The 14,589-nt window shown below is 54.2% G+C and overlaps 1 protein-coding gene across 2 annotated transcripts in view; it reads right to left on the bottom strand.

Annotated features, from left to right (window-relative positions):
* Positions 1 to 14,589, bottom strand: part of Ssbp3 (single stranded DNA binding protein 3) — a 154,613-nt gene that overhangs the window by 26,217 nt on the left and 113,807 nt on the right. Inside the window, exon 6 of one of the 2 annotated variants that reach the window (XM_004642546.3) lies at positions 155 to 235. The exons of the other annotated variant lie outside the window; for it this stretch is intronic. Coding sequence (XP_004642603.1) covers positions 155 to 235 — 81 coding nt within the window. The remainder of the gene's footprint in view (positions 1 to 154; positions 236 to 14,589) is intronic. 2 annotated transcript variants of the gene reach the window in all.

Genomic DNA, 14,589 nt, shown 5'->3' with positions numbered 1-14,589 from the left:
TTTTTTTTTTTTTTTTTCAATTACATTTGTCTATAAAGACTGAAAGGCAAGGGCTGGAGCACATTTTGATTTTTGTTTTTCCTCTGCTGGCTCTCTCCTTCCTCCTGCCCCGCGCCCCCCGCGGGCGGGCAGGCAGGAGAGCCGGTGCGTTTACCTGACTGTGGGGTCCCATCATGCTGCTGGGATTGTGAGGTGGAGGCTGTGCGTGCGGCGAGGGCTGTGACCCCGGAGGACCCTGTGAGGCCAGACAGTAGAGGCAGGTTACAGATCACAGCACATGGAGAAGCGCAGAAGCTTAAAAGAACAAAAATTAAACCAAAACGCAAGGTGGCAGTGGGCGTGCAAGTGGGGCTCTGGCTGGCAGAGGGGGCGGAGCTGTTGCTTAGGTCCCAACGCAAGGTGTGGATGGCGGGCAGGGAGGAGGCTGACCAGAACACTCACAGGGTATTTGGAAGAACAAAGTCAAACAAAGCACCTTCGTCAAAGCACAGAGGAAGGGGGCTGCACAGACAGATCCACCATCTGAGTCGAGTTTGCCATGTTAAATATGTTGGCTGAGGTGGGCCCCAGGGAGACAGAGAGGCTCACAGCAGCCACCTGAACCCAAAGCCAAGTGCGCATGTGTGCCTGAGGTGCCTGTGGGGAAGAACTGGGATGGCCCCTGCCCTCAAGGAGCTCACAGTCTGGGGACAGAGTCCTGGTGGCTTGGGGAACTTGAGGATTAAGGGTGTGGGCAGCAAGCGCCGATGCAGAAATAAAGACAGAGGCACGAGTAGCAGCCTGGCACCAGACTAAAGCAGCGGGGAACCAGAGGCTCTGCCTGAAGGGCCACTTCGTACAGGCAACCAGGGGCCTGTGGTTCATGAATTCACCTGTGTTTCAAAGGGCCCTAAGTGGTGGTGGGGTCTCTAATTCCAACTGTTAATAAGGAGGAAACAGCCTCAGGGTGAAGGAACTTGCCCATAGCCACAGGACTGTTACACAGCAGAGTCAGGACATGGTCTCAAGACCACACCCAGCCTTGTCACCCAAGGTCAGGCTGGGTGTCAGGCTCAGAGCCCTCCAACTGCTGGATGCGTCTGTGGGTGGAGGGGCCCACAGCTTCCCATGGGCCGTGGTGAGCCACCTGCAGCTCTGGGCTGACCTGGGCTACAGGGACCCGGCTGCTGTGGGGATGAGATGGATTCACTTAAAACTTTAGGGTTGGTCAAGCCCATTTGTGGGTAGTGAAATCAATTAAGTGGGTTACAACCATTATTTTTCCACAAGCTGAAACATTAAAAATAAAATTACAGAGCTTTATGTGTTTTAAGGCAGGGTATCTTCCATGAATCCTTATTTTAACATATACATTGGATGTAGAGATACACATAAAATTTTCCTATTCTGAGTCATAGTTAAACTCGTGGAGAAGCTCTGCATCCCTGGCCACTTGGAGCCGAGCTGTACCCCTCTCCACCGTGACTGTCACTTCTTAAAACGTCAAACCTACATGGAGACGAGGTATGCCTACACTTTTGAACAGTGAGGGCACTGCAGAAGTAGTTTTCATACTCAGTTTTCTCCTCCAAAACCAGGCTCCCAGGCTCTGCTAGTTGGTAGCTGGGGGGGGGGGGAGCCTGAGCTGGAGACATGGAGGAAAGGGCATGGAGACAGCGGCCGCGGAGCAGGCGTGTAGGCTGTGCGGGAGTCTCAGGGCACCTCAGACAGACCCACGAGCTTCCTGGCTCCAAGAGGGGCTGCTCACTTCCGGCAAGCTCGAGGAGCAGATGTTCCCCTACCTGCCACGCTACTAATTTCAACAAGTGTGTGTCTTTCTAGCGGCTGCCAGCAACGGCATGGTTTGTTACCATGAGCAATTTTCTTAATTAACAGACATTAATTAGCCATTTAGCAATTTTGCAAGCATTTGTTTAGCGGCTTTCCTAAACATGAATACCACTGTGATAATGGCACTGATTAGAGGGTCCCCTAATTAACAGTACAGGGAAGGAAAATTGAAATCACATAAATTAAAAAGGGAGGGGAAGTTAATGAAGGCGGGACATATTTGCACCTGCAAGTCTTTTGTACCATGAAACTTGGGTGTAATGTAAACAAAACAAGATAATTTGAAGCCAACCCCCCAAAAAAAGAAAATTAAAAGAGGAGGAGAGTTCAAGGGTGAGGTCCAGTTGCCAAGCGGGGCAAAAGGCTTTCTGCCGGCTTCTCAGCTCTTGGCAACGAGAGCGCCTCCTCCCTCACCATCCCTGTCTCGCTCCTGGTCGCATGCAGTGCCTTCCAGGGCGAGCAGCTGGCACTGGGCAGGCCCTCACCTGTGTGCCTTATGGCTGGGAGGTCACGTAAAACCTAAGGCACAGGCACACGTGGGAGCCTCCACAGATCAGTCTCCATGCAGACTCAACATTCAGACTTGGTCTGAAGGGCTCCTCCTGGAGGCACCCAAGGCTGGGGGCAGAGTGGTGTCTGCCCCATCTCTGCAGCCCTCAAAAGCTCACTCAGAGGGCATGGCAACCTTGTTCTCAATGTCTCAATGCAAACCCATAGAGCAAGACTGTCAGCAAGGTGCCGGCCTACGGTACCTTGTCAGGGGCTGCCTGAGGGGGAATAAACAGGCTGCTGAGCCTGAGGAGAGAGGAGCAGCTTCAAGGTCTCCCCTTGGGCTTGGAGTGAGGGTTCAGAACATGGAACACCAGGGTGCCTGGACCCAGCCAGTCACTCAGCACAGAGAAAACCTCACCACAGCCCAACCCAGGCCTGCGACCCCTGTCAAGTGCTGACCAGGCTCTGCTGGGAGCCAGCTCTTCAGGCCAGGCACCAAACCATCTCCTTGTGGGTCACCCACATCTTCGGTGCTCCTACCATCCCTGCTCAGCTTGGCACTCCCTAGGCCTGGGTTACTCCCTGCCCTAAAGGCCTGCACACCTTCAGGAACAGAGGATGGGGGCCATGTTCAGGAGAACCAGTGCTCTGCAAAGAAACAACAGGCTTAACACCATCCCCGCGAGGGGGCAAGGGCTCTATTGCTCTTCTTTCATTAGGCCACAAGAAGCCCATCATACCTTCCCTCACAGGCAGCATCCTCAACAAGAGACCTTCAGGTAAGCTTTGAGAAAGATGGACCTTATGGTATTCTCAATTCACTACTCATGGGGGCAAAAGGTCACACAGGAGACAGACAAAAAGAAGGGAATGGACCTGTGTTCGGATGGGAGCCTCTCTCATCTTGAAGTCTGGCCATGTGGGGCAGGCAGGAAAAGATCAAGGAGGAAGGAGCCCCAAGGCTGCTAACCTGGACCTGATTTCCCATGCAGGACGCATCAGTGGGCCTGCTTACGAGTCCTGTTGCTGAATGCTTTTGAGGGGTCCCACACAGGTGAGTCTGCAAGCCCCCATGGCCAGGTCCAGCCACTGGGCTGGGCTCCCTGGCTCATGCTTGAAGGCTAGCTTTCTGTCACTGGTGCTGTGTGACATTGGGCCAGGTCAGGGTGTACAAGCTGCCCTGCCACACTCTTAGGAGGAGCCCAAGCTGCCCAGCAGTCCCCTGAATGTTCACTGTGTGACTTCTTCCAGTGTTCTTCATCTATACAGAAAAGAGAGGCTTAGAAAAGAGAGGTGGGGTTGTCCAACACCTCAGAGAACTAATTGGCTGGCAGCTGATCCAGGTGCCCTAACTCCAGCCAGGGCTCTCTCCATGACATCAACCTCTATTTTATAAAAAGAAGAGCCAGGAAAGAACTGGGTTTAGAACCTGGCTCTCCCCGGTCCTCTCATCACAGAAATAACCAGTTACAGTGACCACAAGGATAGGTGGGGTCTCTGCCCTTGCCAGCTCTCTCAGTGCTGGCCTCCTCCCAATAAGGGCCAAGGATCACTTCATTTTATAGCCAAGGAACTGATTTCACAAAGTGAGGCTGCTCATTAGGACTGTGGAGTTACCAAACGGATGAGCCAGGCTTCAGAGTCTGTTTCTGGAGCCCAAGGGGTCCTGTGGTAGCACATGAGCCTGTGAGCACCAACTTAATGTCCTGTGTCGGTATGCAGAGAATCAAGGGCCTGCAGGACTGGAGGGCACGTGAACATGCGGGTACTAGGCTACAAATGTCCAGGGGTCCCGTGCAGGGCCCCAGACTTGTTTTGACCCTGCAGAGCTCCCAGGCCAGAGAGGGAAAAGGATGCACATCTGAGACCAAGCAAGCCTGAGTGCTGGTGTAACCTGCTGGGGACTCCAGGAACCACTCACCCTGCACTTCCCAGACGGGTAAACTGAGGACCTAAGCAGCTGCAGAATGTAGGCCCCACTGCTCCTTGAGCCACCAGGGAGCTAGCATGAGAGCCAGGGTTCCCAACTGTGCAGAACACTTCCCACTGTACCACACTGGCACTGCATGGTGGTGGCAGAGAATCTCGTCCCTAGAGGGGATCCTAATACAGGAAATCTCTGCTCCTGAATCTTGGAAAAAAGGTAGGAAGTGTGCCCACTTCCTGTGCAGCCTTCACACTGCCCAGGACTGTTAATGGACCTGCCACTCTGTCTCAGCCAGTCCCAAGATCTCTGACTGGGGATACTTGACATCCACACTTTTTATCCTTTTTCCTATAATTTCAGCATTGAGTAGTGTTCTAGCCAGCCGCTTCTGAGAACCACTTAGGCAGGGACCAGAAGGTGCTGCTGTGGGTGTGACTGAGACAAATACTTGGCCGTTTCATAAAACCCACCATATGGACACCCACAGTTTAGTGAAAGGCCTTTATGGGCAACAGTGGGGGACAAAGTTCCCACAGAGGTGGGGACTAGGGGTCTCTGTGGAAAGGCGCTGCAGATCTGCCTGCGGGAGCCCACCTTCCTGGCACCTCCTGCACCCCTGCTGCAGCCACCCTTGAGAGATGGGCTGTAGTGGGGAGGGCAGGTCTTCACAGTAGGCGACACAGGCCTGGACCACACCCACCTCCTCCAGTGTTTTGTGTGGTGAATCCAGCTTCCAAGGACCCTGAGCTTGGCCTCTTGAGGGAACAAGAAGCTGGCTACACACTCCCCAGGGGTGTGGGCCAGTGTGAGCAGAATAAGAAGGCCAGGTTTTGTTACCAAGAGCCAGGAGAGTGTGCTGTAAATTGTGGAGGCTGCACCACTACAGTCCAGGCCAAATCCACCTTTCGTCCTCACAGAAGCTATTGGGAGAAAAGGACTTGAAAGTTTGAGGTTGCTCAGAGAGAAATCATCCCACATATCCTTTACTACTACAAACCCCTGGGGACATGGCCACCAGTCTGAGGACCTGAAGGGTGGGTATATTGACCAACACCAGGGTGAGAAAGGCTTGCAGTACTGGTGGCCAGCCTGGGATGCCTGTCGGGCATGAGTGTAAAATGACAGCAACTATACACATAGCAAAAGGTACACGGCAGACAATCAGATTTGTTCCCTGGCTGCAAGTACCATAGGCCAGAAAAGCTGTGACCCTGCTCTGCAGGGACCTAGGTGAGTCTGTATGCGCCATAGACATCCTGCGTTTGCCAGCATGTACGCCTCTCTCTCAGTCTTTGGAGTACAGAGGTGGCGGAGGAGAGCACCTGGATTTTACACGCAGTTCACCACAAGCTGCGGTTTCTGCCCTTTCCCCCACAGGCATGAGCTTGACATGATTTTAGAGAGGTGTCTTTCAACCTTGCTTCCCTCCATCCCCTGGAAAAAGACTCCATGTGTGTAGGTCTAAGGGGTGTGGGCCAGGCCTGGGGCTGCCAGCTTGAAGGCAGAGGGAGGGGTCTGTGTGAGCAACATGAATCTGAGCTGGGCATGGTCTCCATGAAGCCCAGCATTGCAACCCTCCAGGGGCGCAGGACAAGGGAAGTGATCTAGAGGCCCTGCAAATGGCGACAGACCATCTTCCTGGAATAGCAGGCAAGCAGCAGTCAGAGACAGCAGGATATACCACATCTCTTTTGGGATTACTGTCCCTCCATGCAAATGTCAGCAGGATCTCACATCGCTGAGCCTCCTTGTGCAAGTTCAGCAAAGGTTCACTGCCCTCCTCGTGAGCTAAGACCCGGCAGACCTCACCTCCCACCCCATCTCTAAGAAGCCAGAGCAGGAGCTGGGGATAGAGCTCAGCAGTGCAATGCCTGCCTGACCAGTGTGAGGCCCTGAGCTTTATTCTCAGTACAGAGAGACAGAGAGTGAGCGCGACCAACCAGGACAGTGCTGGGCAAATGATGAGGACTCGAGGCCCCACTGTTAATCTGGCTTCCCCAGCCAGGGCCCAGAAGACATGCACGGGATATACTCAGCAAAGGTTCTGCTCAACAAGTATCAGGCCCACCTGCCCCATGGAGAAGCAGTATCAGCAGCCAACAGTTTTCAAAACAAAGGGAGGAAACATGTAAATGAAAATACAGCCAAACTGGGCACAGTGGCACACTCCGGAGGAAGGAGGACCCCAAGTTTAAGACTAACCTGGGCAACTCAGCAAGATCTGTCTCATATAAAACCATGAATTAAAAGGGGTGGGGACTGGAGATGCAGCTCAGAGGTCGGTCACCCTGGGTTGAACCCCCAGGACTTGGAGTTCCTCCACACACTGTCTACCCTCTCCCTGCGACTATGCCATTACACAAGGAGGAAGCCTGAGCCTCAGGGATGCGTACCCACTGGCTCGGGCCCACACCTGCCCCGGCCATGCAATGCAGAGCCAGAACAGGGGCTGGGGTGATGGCGGCAGCACAAGATCCCCGGGGGTGTGGCCACCACGCTGGTAATTGTATGCTCAGGGCCAAGTCTAGCCTGCCAGCAGTTGTTATAAATAAAGATTTATTGGAACACATCATAGGCTTTACTGGGACACAGCCATAGTCATCTGTGACCCGCGCATTGTCTACAGCTCCCTTCTGGGCCTGGATGGCTCACAAAACCTGCAAAATTAGCTGGCTCTTCACAGAGAAGACTCTACCCATCTCTTAAGCCAGATGACAGCTCTAAGACTGAAAATGGGAATACTGGGGTCTTTCTTAATTCTTAAGGAGAAACATACCAGTACTATTCCCACCTTCTGGTTTCAATCTCATGTCTTGTAAGACAAATGAAATTTTAAAAACCCTTGTCAAAGAGAAAACTCAAGTCTGGTGATGTCAGGGCCTCAACAGAGCCAAGATTCACTGACCGTGGACGAATGAAATGAGCAGAGGCCTGGGGCCAGCAGCACAGCATCCATTCCACCTCTCCCACCAACTGGCCTTAAAGCCACGCCTGGGCATGGTCTGCTTGCCTCCCACCACAGCACACTGGACTGGCCCTCCCTGCAATGTCATCTTTGTCACAATGCTGGGAACTTATAGGGGCTTGACTCCCAGCCTTCAGCAGGTTCAAATTGTTGGGGCCCTTCCTGAGGAGTGAACACAGTCTCTGGGAGTGACAGCCAGGAAAGGGTACAAACCCGAATGGCTGGGGCTAGGATGGGCAGAGGAGAAATCAGAGACTTTTGGGACCACTAACCCAGCGCCCTCTCTGCTGGAGATTGGGTATGTGTGTCTGCTGTGTCCACACAACTGGTTCCCTTTTCAGAGACAAAACAACAACAAAAAAACCAAACCAACATGCAACAACATGAAGAATCAATGGGCTGAACACCCACTTGTATCTGACTTGCAGTCAGCCTATCTGGTCACAGGGGCCAATTCTCTTGGCCAAGTATGTGCTGAGCCCGGGAGACACATGGATCAGCAGCACTCTGCCCTCCCTCAAGAGTCCTAGGCCTGTTGGAGACCAGGATGCACCCAATACCACAGACCACTCGAACAGAAGCAGGGACAAGGAACCCACGGCAACATCGTAACATGGTCATATTTAGGCAGGGGCTTGAAGGATGAAGACGTGTACTCTGGTAGAGAGGGTAGACAGAGGATGGAGTGTAGGTGGCCCTAAAGCAGTAGGGGATGTGGCTCTGGAGGACCTTACATACAAGGTGGTGGCCTCAACTCAGCCGAGAAAGGAGCATTAACCTGTGGGAGCTCATGCAAAGAAGAAGGGATCAGACCCATGTCTCAGGAATTGCACATCCATCTCGTACCCTCCCGAAGGTGTTTCCATGCTGCTACTCAAGTTAGAAACAGAGACTTAATGGCCACAGGAAGACACTGATGAGTTGTATCAGGTGCGACTTCTCATCTCTTCCTGACCACAAGTGGTATGAGGAAACCCATTAGATTCCCATTTGAGTGGCTCCTTCCATCCTATCCCAGCCCTAACCAGCCAACCCCCTCTCATGGTGTGAAGGAGCTGGGCTCAGTGATCAGGAGAGTCTCCCACACCCACTCCCCATGGTGTAATGGCAGTGTCTAGATGACAGCTGGCTCCCTCCATGCTGCAGAAGAGACATGCTTTGGTCACAGATCCCGATCCTTGTCAGACCCTTGCAATGCAGGGGGAGCATGCTCTGCCAAACCACCAGGTCCTCTCCCCACAAAAGACTGCCTTTGTGGATAATGCTGCAGATGAAGCCCACTCTGCCTGCCACCCTTCACCCATCTCTGCCAGTGCTCAGGCTCCACTGCTTGTCATAACAGTGAAGGGGAGGGGTGTGCTCCAGAGGAATAGCCCTGCTCTACTTGATACTCCCCAGGCAACACAGCATGCAGCCCTCCTGCTCCACACCCAATGAAGTGAATCAGCACATCCAACCAGGAAAGGCCTGTGTGTGGCCACAAATCCAGAATGTCCTGTTCAACCCCAACTATCCACTATGCAGAGGAGGGCTAAGAATGGACCAGGAAAGTGGGTCAGGGCTTTCCCTTTGAGTCTTGCAGTGCTTTCATGCCTCTTCTGCCCTGAGCAGCCTAAGGAATGGCCTTTTCTCCCTTCCTCAGTTAAAGGACAGCAACAAGAGGGAGTCAGACCAAGAACCAGGACCCTGGCTGAGGATGCAGACAGGAAAGCCTAGCTCACAGCCATGTGGACAACAGCAGCAATCCTTGGGGAATCATGGTGGAAACACAAGGAACGGCTGTGGGGTGCTGCCAGGAGCCCAGCCTGTGGGTCCACATGGGTCTGGAGAGCGGCCCCACCTGCCTTGCCTTGTAGGAAACACAGGCAGCTCTGAGGTACACAGTCAAGTACTTCATCTGGTGCTGGGAACCAGCCCTTACCAAAGGCGGCTGAGTCGGGCTGCAGCTTAGGGTTCTCGGCCTCCTGGAGTCCTTCAGGATTCCCTCCATCTCTGGCTCTGCCTGCCTTATTACTCTAGTTCCAGGGAACTTCCCCGAGGCCTCGCCAGATGCTGAGGCATCTTCACAAACTCCACAAGAGGCATCTGGCCCTGGACATGGTCCCCAAAGCCTTTGGTGCCTGAATGGCCAGGGGCTAGATTTCTTCTGCTCACCACTGCACCTGCACGTCCTGTAACGTTGCTAGGGCCCGAGACCCAGAAAGGAAGGCCACTTGCCCAGAACAGACCTGAGTCTCAGGCTATTTCTACAATTCCAGAGTTACTTCCTGGATCAGATGCTCAAGGAAGAGGAACTCAGTCAGAACTACCTGCTGGGCCTATCTTCTTGACCTTAGGGCAAAGAGTAGGCAAGAAGTTGTCACCTTCTCAAATAAAACTGACCTAAGGACACAGGGACTTCAAGAAGGCGAGGGGAGAATACACGCTGCTAAGCAGAGAGTCAGAGGCCAGGTCTGAGCAACATCTCTGGCCTTACCTGGAGACTAAGAGCTGGCTCAACAATGGTGGCAAGGCAAACCCATGATGCACCACAAAGGCCTTACCAAGAACATGGGCCTCACTGTTGTAATGGCGGCTCACTACAGAAGACGAGTACTCGGAGAACGTGCCATCCCCTGACCTGCAGCTATTCCAGTGTGAGTTCAGCTGTGGATCATGAACCGCCGAATTGCCCTGCGTCCCGAGCCTGGGACCTAGCAAGGGTGTACAGCAAACTGCCACTTACACACGCTGGAGGAATGAATGACTGAGCGCCGGCCTCTCAGAAGGAGCACTGGTGCACACGTCCAGCCTGCCCCTCATCCGCAACATCTTCCCAAACTCCTTGCTACAACTAGCAGCAGTTACACTGCTCCTGTTCTATGTGATGAGAAAAATAAGCCTCCAACGATGCGCTGGTGAAATGCATTAGCGGCAGGATTCAGGTAACCAGGAAAAGACGCAGCCTGCTGGGCACAGAGCAGGTCTCCCCCAGGCATGTACGCACCACCAAGCCTGCTAGGAACAGAACCAGAGGCTCCCGGCAGGACTCCCGCCTTCACCTCCCCAGGGGCTCCCGTTGGTGTGTCAGGGCGACTGGGCCCAAGGAGGCAAGGCAGGCGGAGGCGTCAGTGCGGCAGCATGTTCAAGGGCCACGTGGGGCCTAATGTGTAGTTTTCAGTTAAACTGAAGGGTTAAGCTCCAAAAGGCCCACGGGACTGGAGAAAATCTTTTGAATCTCTCCTGTGTCAGTGCCACGAGGCTGTGCTGAACCCCGAAGATTCCCTTCTGTAAAGAGGAGAAAGCTAGGGATGGCCTTTGCTCATGGATAAGCTGGAGGACCTAGCTTCTAGATTGCAAAAAAAAAAAAAAAAAAGAAAAGGAAAAGGAAAGGGAAGGGAAGAAAAAGAAAACAGCAAGGCAAAGCAGCCCTAAGGCTCAGGGCCACCATCCAAAAGCCACTGGGCACTGAGTAGGCAGCAGGTAGATCTCACTCTGCATTATGTTGTGGTAGCCTCACAAGGGCCTCAAGAGACCAAGGCTTGGTTATCAGATGGAGAAACTGCATTCACAGAGCTTAGCTGACTTTCTCAGGACTATCCACTTCCCACCCAGGCTGTGTGACACCAAAGCTGCCTCCAAGGATGCCCCACCTTCATGGAGGGGGTGGAGGATGGGCCCCAGCTTCTCCCCACCAAAAGCAGAGGGAACAGACAAGCTGGGGCTCAGCTAAGAGCTCGGGACCCAGCTGCTGGGATTCTGCCCAATGATCAGCACTGATCCTGAAGCCCCCTGGTCATAAACCAGGACTGAATATGAGTGTAGGCTTCAATGTCCAATCGGTCCCACTGTGGCAACAGCAGGGGACGGCATGGTTTCTACAGCACCACAGAGGAAGGTGTGTTTCTGAGGACTGGGCAGCTGCCAGGTCAAATGCCTCCCTCCAGGAGTCGTGCTCCAAAGGCTCTGTTCACAGCCACTTGCTGCTCTGCTGGAGCCCAGTTGGGTGCCACCCACTCCCACCTTGAACAGTGCAGGTGTGGTGCCCTAGGGCTGGGAAACCCAGGACCCGGCACAAAGCTGGTACTTAATAAAGGCTGTGCTCCGTGCCTAGCTTTCCAGACTCTTCCCTCACCATTCACTATTAGTAGGGGTGTGGGAGGGCAATTTCTGAATGGAGTTCGGTGTGGAATTCCCTGATTCCATATCGTCACTTGGGAAGGGGGCTTTCATGGAGAGGCTGCTGGGAGTGGACACAAAACGGCATGAACCTGAGACTCAGACAGTAGCCGTGCTCCAGCCCCAGTGCTGGAAGAGTGTCTCCCACAATGCTGAGGCAGGGGTGGCCTCTGACCCTGATCCAGGGCCACGGGCCCACAGCTGGCCAGACTTCTCCAGAAGGATTCTCCTTCGGCTGGGTCCCTCCTGACTCAGGCACTGCTGCGGGGCGTTATTAGGGTTCTGCTGGAATCTCCTTTCTCAAACCTCTTCTGCTCAAGAGCTAAAGAATCTGATCTTTTTTAAAAAGCAAAACCCCCTTACCACAATCTGCTGGGACAAAGGTGCAGCAGGAGCAAAGGAGAGTAACAAACAGCTCTACCCTACAGGGGCACTGAGGGCGGAGGGGTCTCTGACAGGGAGGGGACAGCACAAAGCTGGATGAGCAGGAGCACAGGGTGAACTCTCTGCTAGGAGAAAGCCATGTGCAAGTGCAGGCATGGAGGGGAGTGGACAGACTGCAGCTGACTCCAGTCCTTCCAGTGTCAGAGCCATACAGACCACCGACAGAAGTTGGTTAAGCTCTTGGGAGAGGAGGCCAGAGAGGGGCCAGGAGCAGGAGCAAGGCCATACCCAGGGCTTTTAGCCAAGCCCAGGGTCCCAACCTCACCCCATCTCCAGGAGGAGACAGACAGTAGAGGATGCGGGGAGGCAGTGTGCAGCCCGCAGGCTGTGCTCTGCATTAGGGGGCAGTCAAGGCCTGTGGAGCCGCCGGGCTTTGTTAGCAGCAAATCTCCCAGGCGCTGACTGCTGATGCATAGCTAACCGGGCAGCAGACATTGATTTATGTGCAACTTTCCATTTCATCAGTGAGAGTTACGGTGCTACATGTGGAGTATATGCTTTCGGGTGTGGGGGGGAGCAGCTTGAGTGTGCAGACACAAACATGGCCACATGTGTGCACACAGGCACAGGCACCAGTCAAGGCCACAACTTCTTTTTCTTTCTAGAGGGAGTGAGAGGGGGCCTGAGCAGCCGGCAGCCTGGCACGTCAGGAGCAACCTTTTGTCCACTGTTGCTAGGAACCCTGGTGCCGGTCATCTGCTGCGGGATGATGTTAGGCACCAGGCTGGCGGCGGGGCTGGAGCACAGCCTGACCTTTGTGGAGGTGGAGTTGGCAAGGAAACAAGGCTTTATTCGCAGTCCTGCCCCAGGCCTCTTCGCACAGGCCAGGAATAGGGGGTGAGGAGGTGCAGACCCACGGAGCCAGCACCCTTCAGCGAACAGAAGGGCAAAGCAAGCCTGGAGAGAACAGGATGAAGCCTAAGGAGGCAGGCATCTGGTGCTGGGCTGGGCTGGGCTGGAAGCAGCTTGTGCCACTCCCCGCTCCCTGGGCCAGGGGCTTCTGTCAGAGTAACCAGAGGAGTGGTGGCTTGAACAGGTGGGGGATGAAGGGGGAGCAGCAGTCCCCCACCTCCAACTGTGGCCTGCAGCCCAGCATTTGGGGCGCCCCGCCTCCTCTCTAATCCTTCTCAGCAGGGGTGACCCTGCCTTCTGTCAGTGTGGAGGCCAACAGCAGGGCGAGGACTGGGGATGCTTCTGTCCCCTAGAGGAAGCAGACACAGCACCTGCCTTCCGGCTCCCTCAAGCATCTGAGAGCAGATGGGTCAGGGGCTGAGGTTGAAGGGCAGGGCCCAGAAAGGTGGGGCTTACTTCCCAAAAGAAGGGTTCCCCCTAGAAGCCATGGACTGCACTGCCCTGGCCAGAACCATCTGCTTGAGCATATCCCATAGCCAGTGTGAGCTTGGGTTTCCTTAGCTAGCGAGCAGAAACACCATTAGCGCTGGAGCCTGCCTTCTATAGAGAGCCAAAGCACATACAAAGGGACCCTGTTTCCAGCCTGGAGAATCCTTTCCCTCAGCCTAAGGGTGCTCACACATGGCATTCAGCTTCCCAACTCCCAAGGCCTCTCCTACCATGAAGTCATTCCTGCAGCCTCCACTGAGGGACCACACCCAACCCACAGGTGAGGAAAGAACAAACAAGCCTGGCCCGGTCTCACATGGGTCAGTCAGGTTCTTTCTGGCTTCCTCCCCTGATGGCCTCACAACTATCATGGCAATCCCAGCCCCACCACCGAATCTTCAATAGGCACAGGAATTGAAAACAAAAAACCCAGAGTGGTTTAATTCTTTCCAAGCCTTAGCCTAGCGGGCACCAAAAAGCCTTTTCTGCCTGCTCTCTCCCTCTCCCTCTCCCTGCTTCTTCCGGCAGGAGAGGAAGCAGGAACTGGACAGCACAGCGCAGCTCTTAGGAACCAGCAACAATAGCCCAGGTGCAGCCACTGGCCTCTTCTCTCTTGGTGGGCTTTGGCCTCCGTGGAAACACGTTGCCCAGCCCAAGGGTCGTGATCCTCAAGGCTCCCTTCTGGGCTTCTCTTCTCTGCCTGGTTACCACCACCGACAAGCAGTCATGGCAGAGTCAGCAGATGGCGGGCACATCTTCTGGATGAAGGTTCAACTTGGCCTCCTTGTACTGGGACCTGGGAGCTAAAGCGAAAGCCTCAGAGAGGCAGGGCTAAATTGCTCCTACTCAGCAGGGTGTTGAAGACTTCGAATGGCCATCAGGGTCCTCTTGAGCCTGTCTTGACTCCTGGGGAATCCCCAGCTATGTCTACCAGAGACAGAGAGGAGCTGTCCCCATGACTGCAGTAGTAAAGGTTGAGGGCCCCGTGTGTCTTCCCTCTATTACCTCTATGGTTTCTGGGCATGCACATGGCTTGCTCCTTGCAGCCCTTTCCCCAGATGGGGTGAGGGGAGGCCTGCAACCTCACTTCTAGGTATGTGAGCCTGGCTGGCAGAAACAAGACCCACTAGAATGGGGACAATGCTGACTATTCCTTACTGTCCCCACCACAGTAGAAACTACCCAGGAGGCTGGGAGCAGGACAGACAGCTTTTGGCAAAGGGAGCTAGGCCCTCCACCGTTTTCCAGAGAAGGTGCAGTCTTTAACCTCGTGGCCTCTGCCGAGCCTCTCCAAGGCCAGTGTCCATGTGGTCAGCTATTTTTGGAGCACCAGCTACAGTGCCCTTGTCCCTGCCTCTACAGAGCCACTGCAGCAAGCATGTGAGGACTGCTCAGAACAAAGATGGCCCAGGCATTAGCCAGACCAGATGAT

This window comes from Octodon degus, unplaced genomic scaffold (assembly GCF_000260255.1).
Source record: "Octodon degus isolate 3935 unplaced genomic scaffold, OctDeg1.0 scaffold00156, whole genome shotgun sequence".
Classification (NCBI taxonomy): Eukaryota; Metazoa; Chordata; class Mammalia; order Rodentia; family Octodontidae; genus Octodon; species Octodon degus.
Note: the sequence above shows the minus strand (reverse complement) of the source record. Positions and strands in the feature narration are given on the sequence as shown.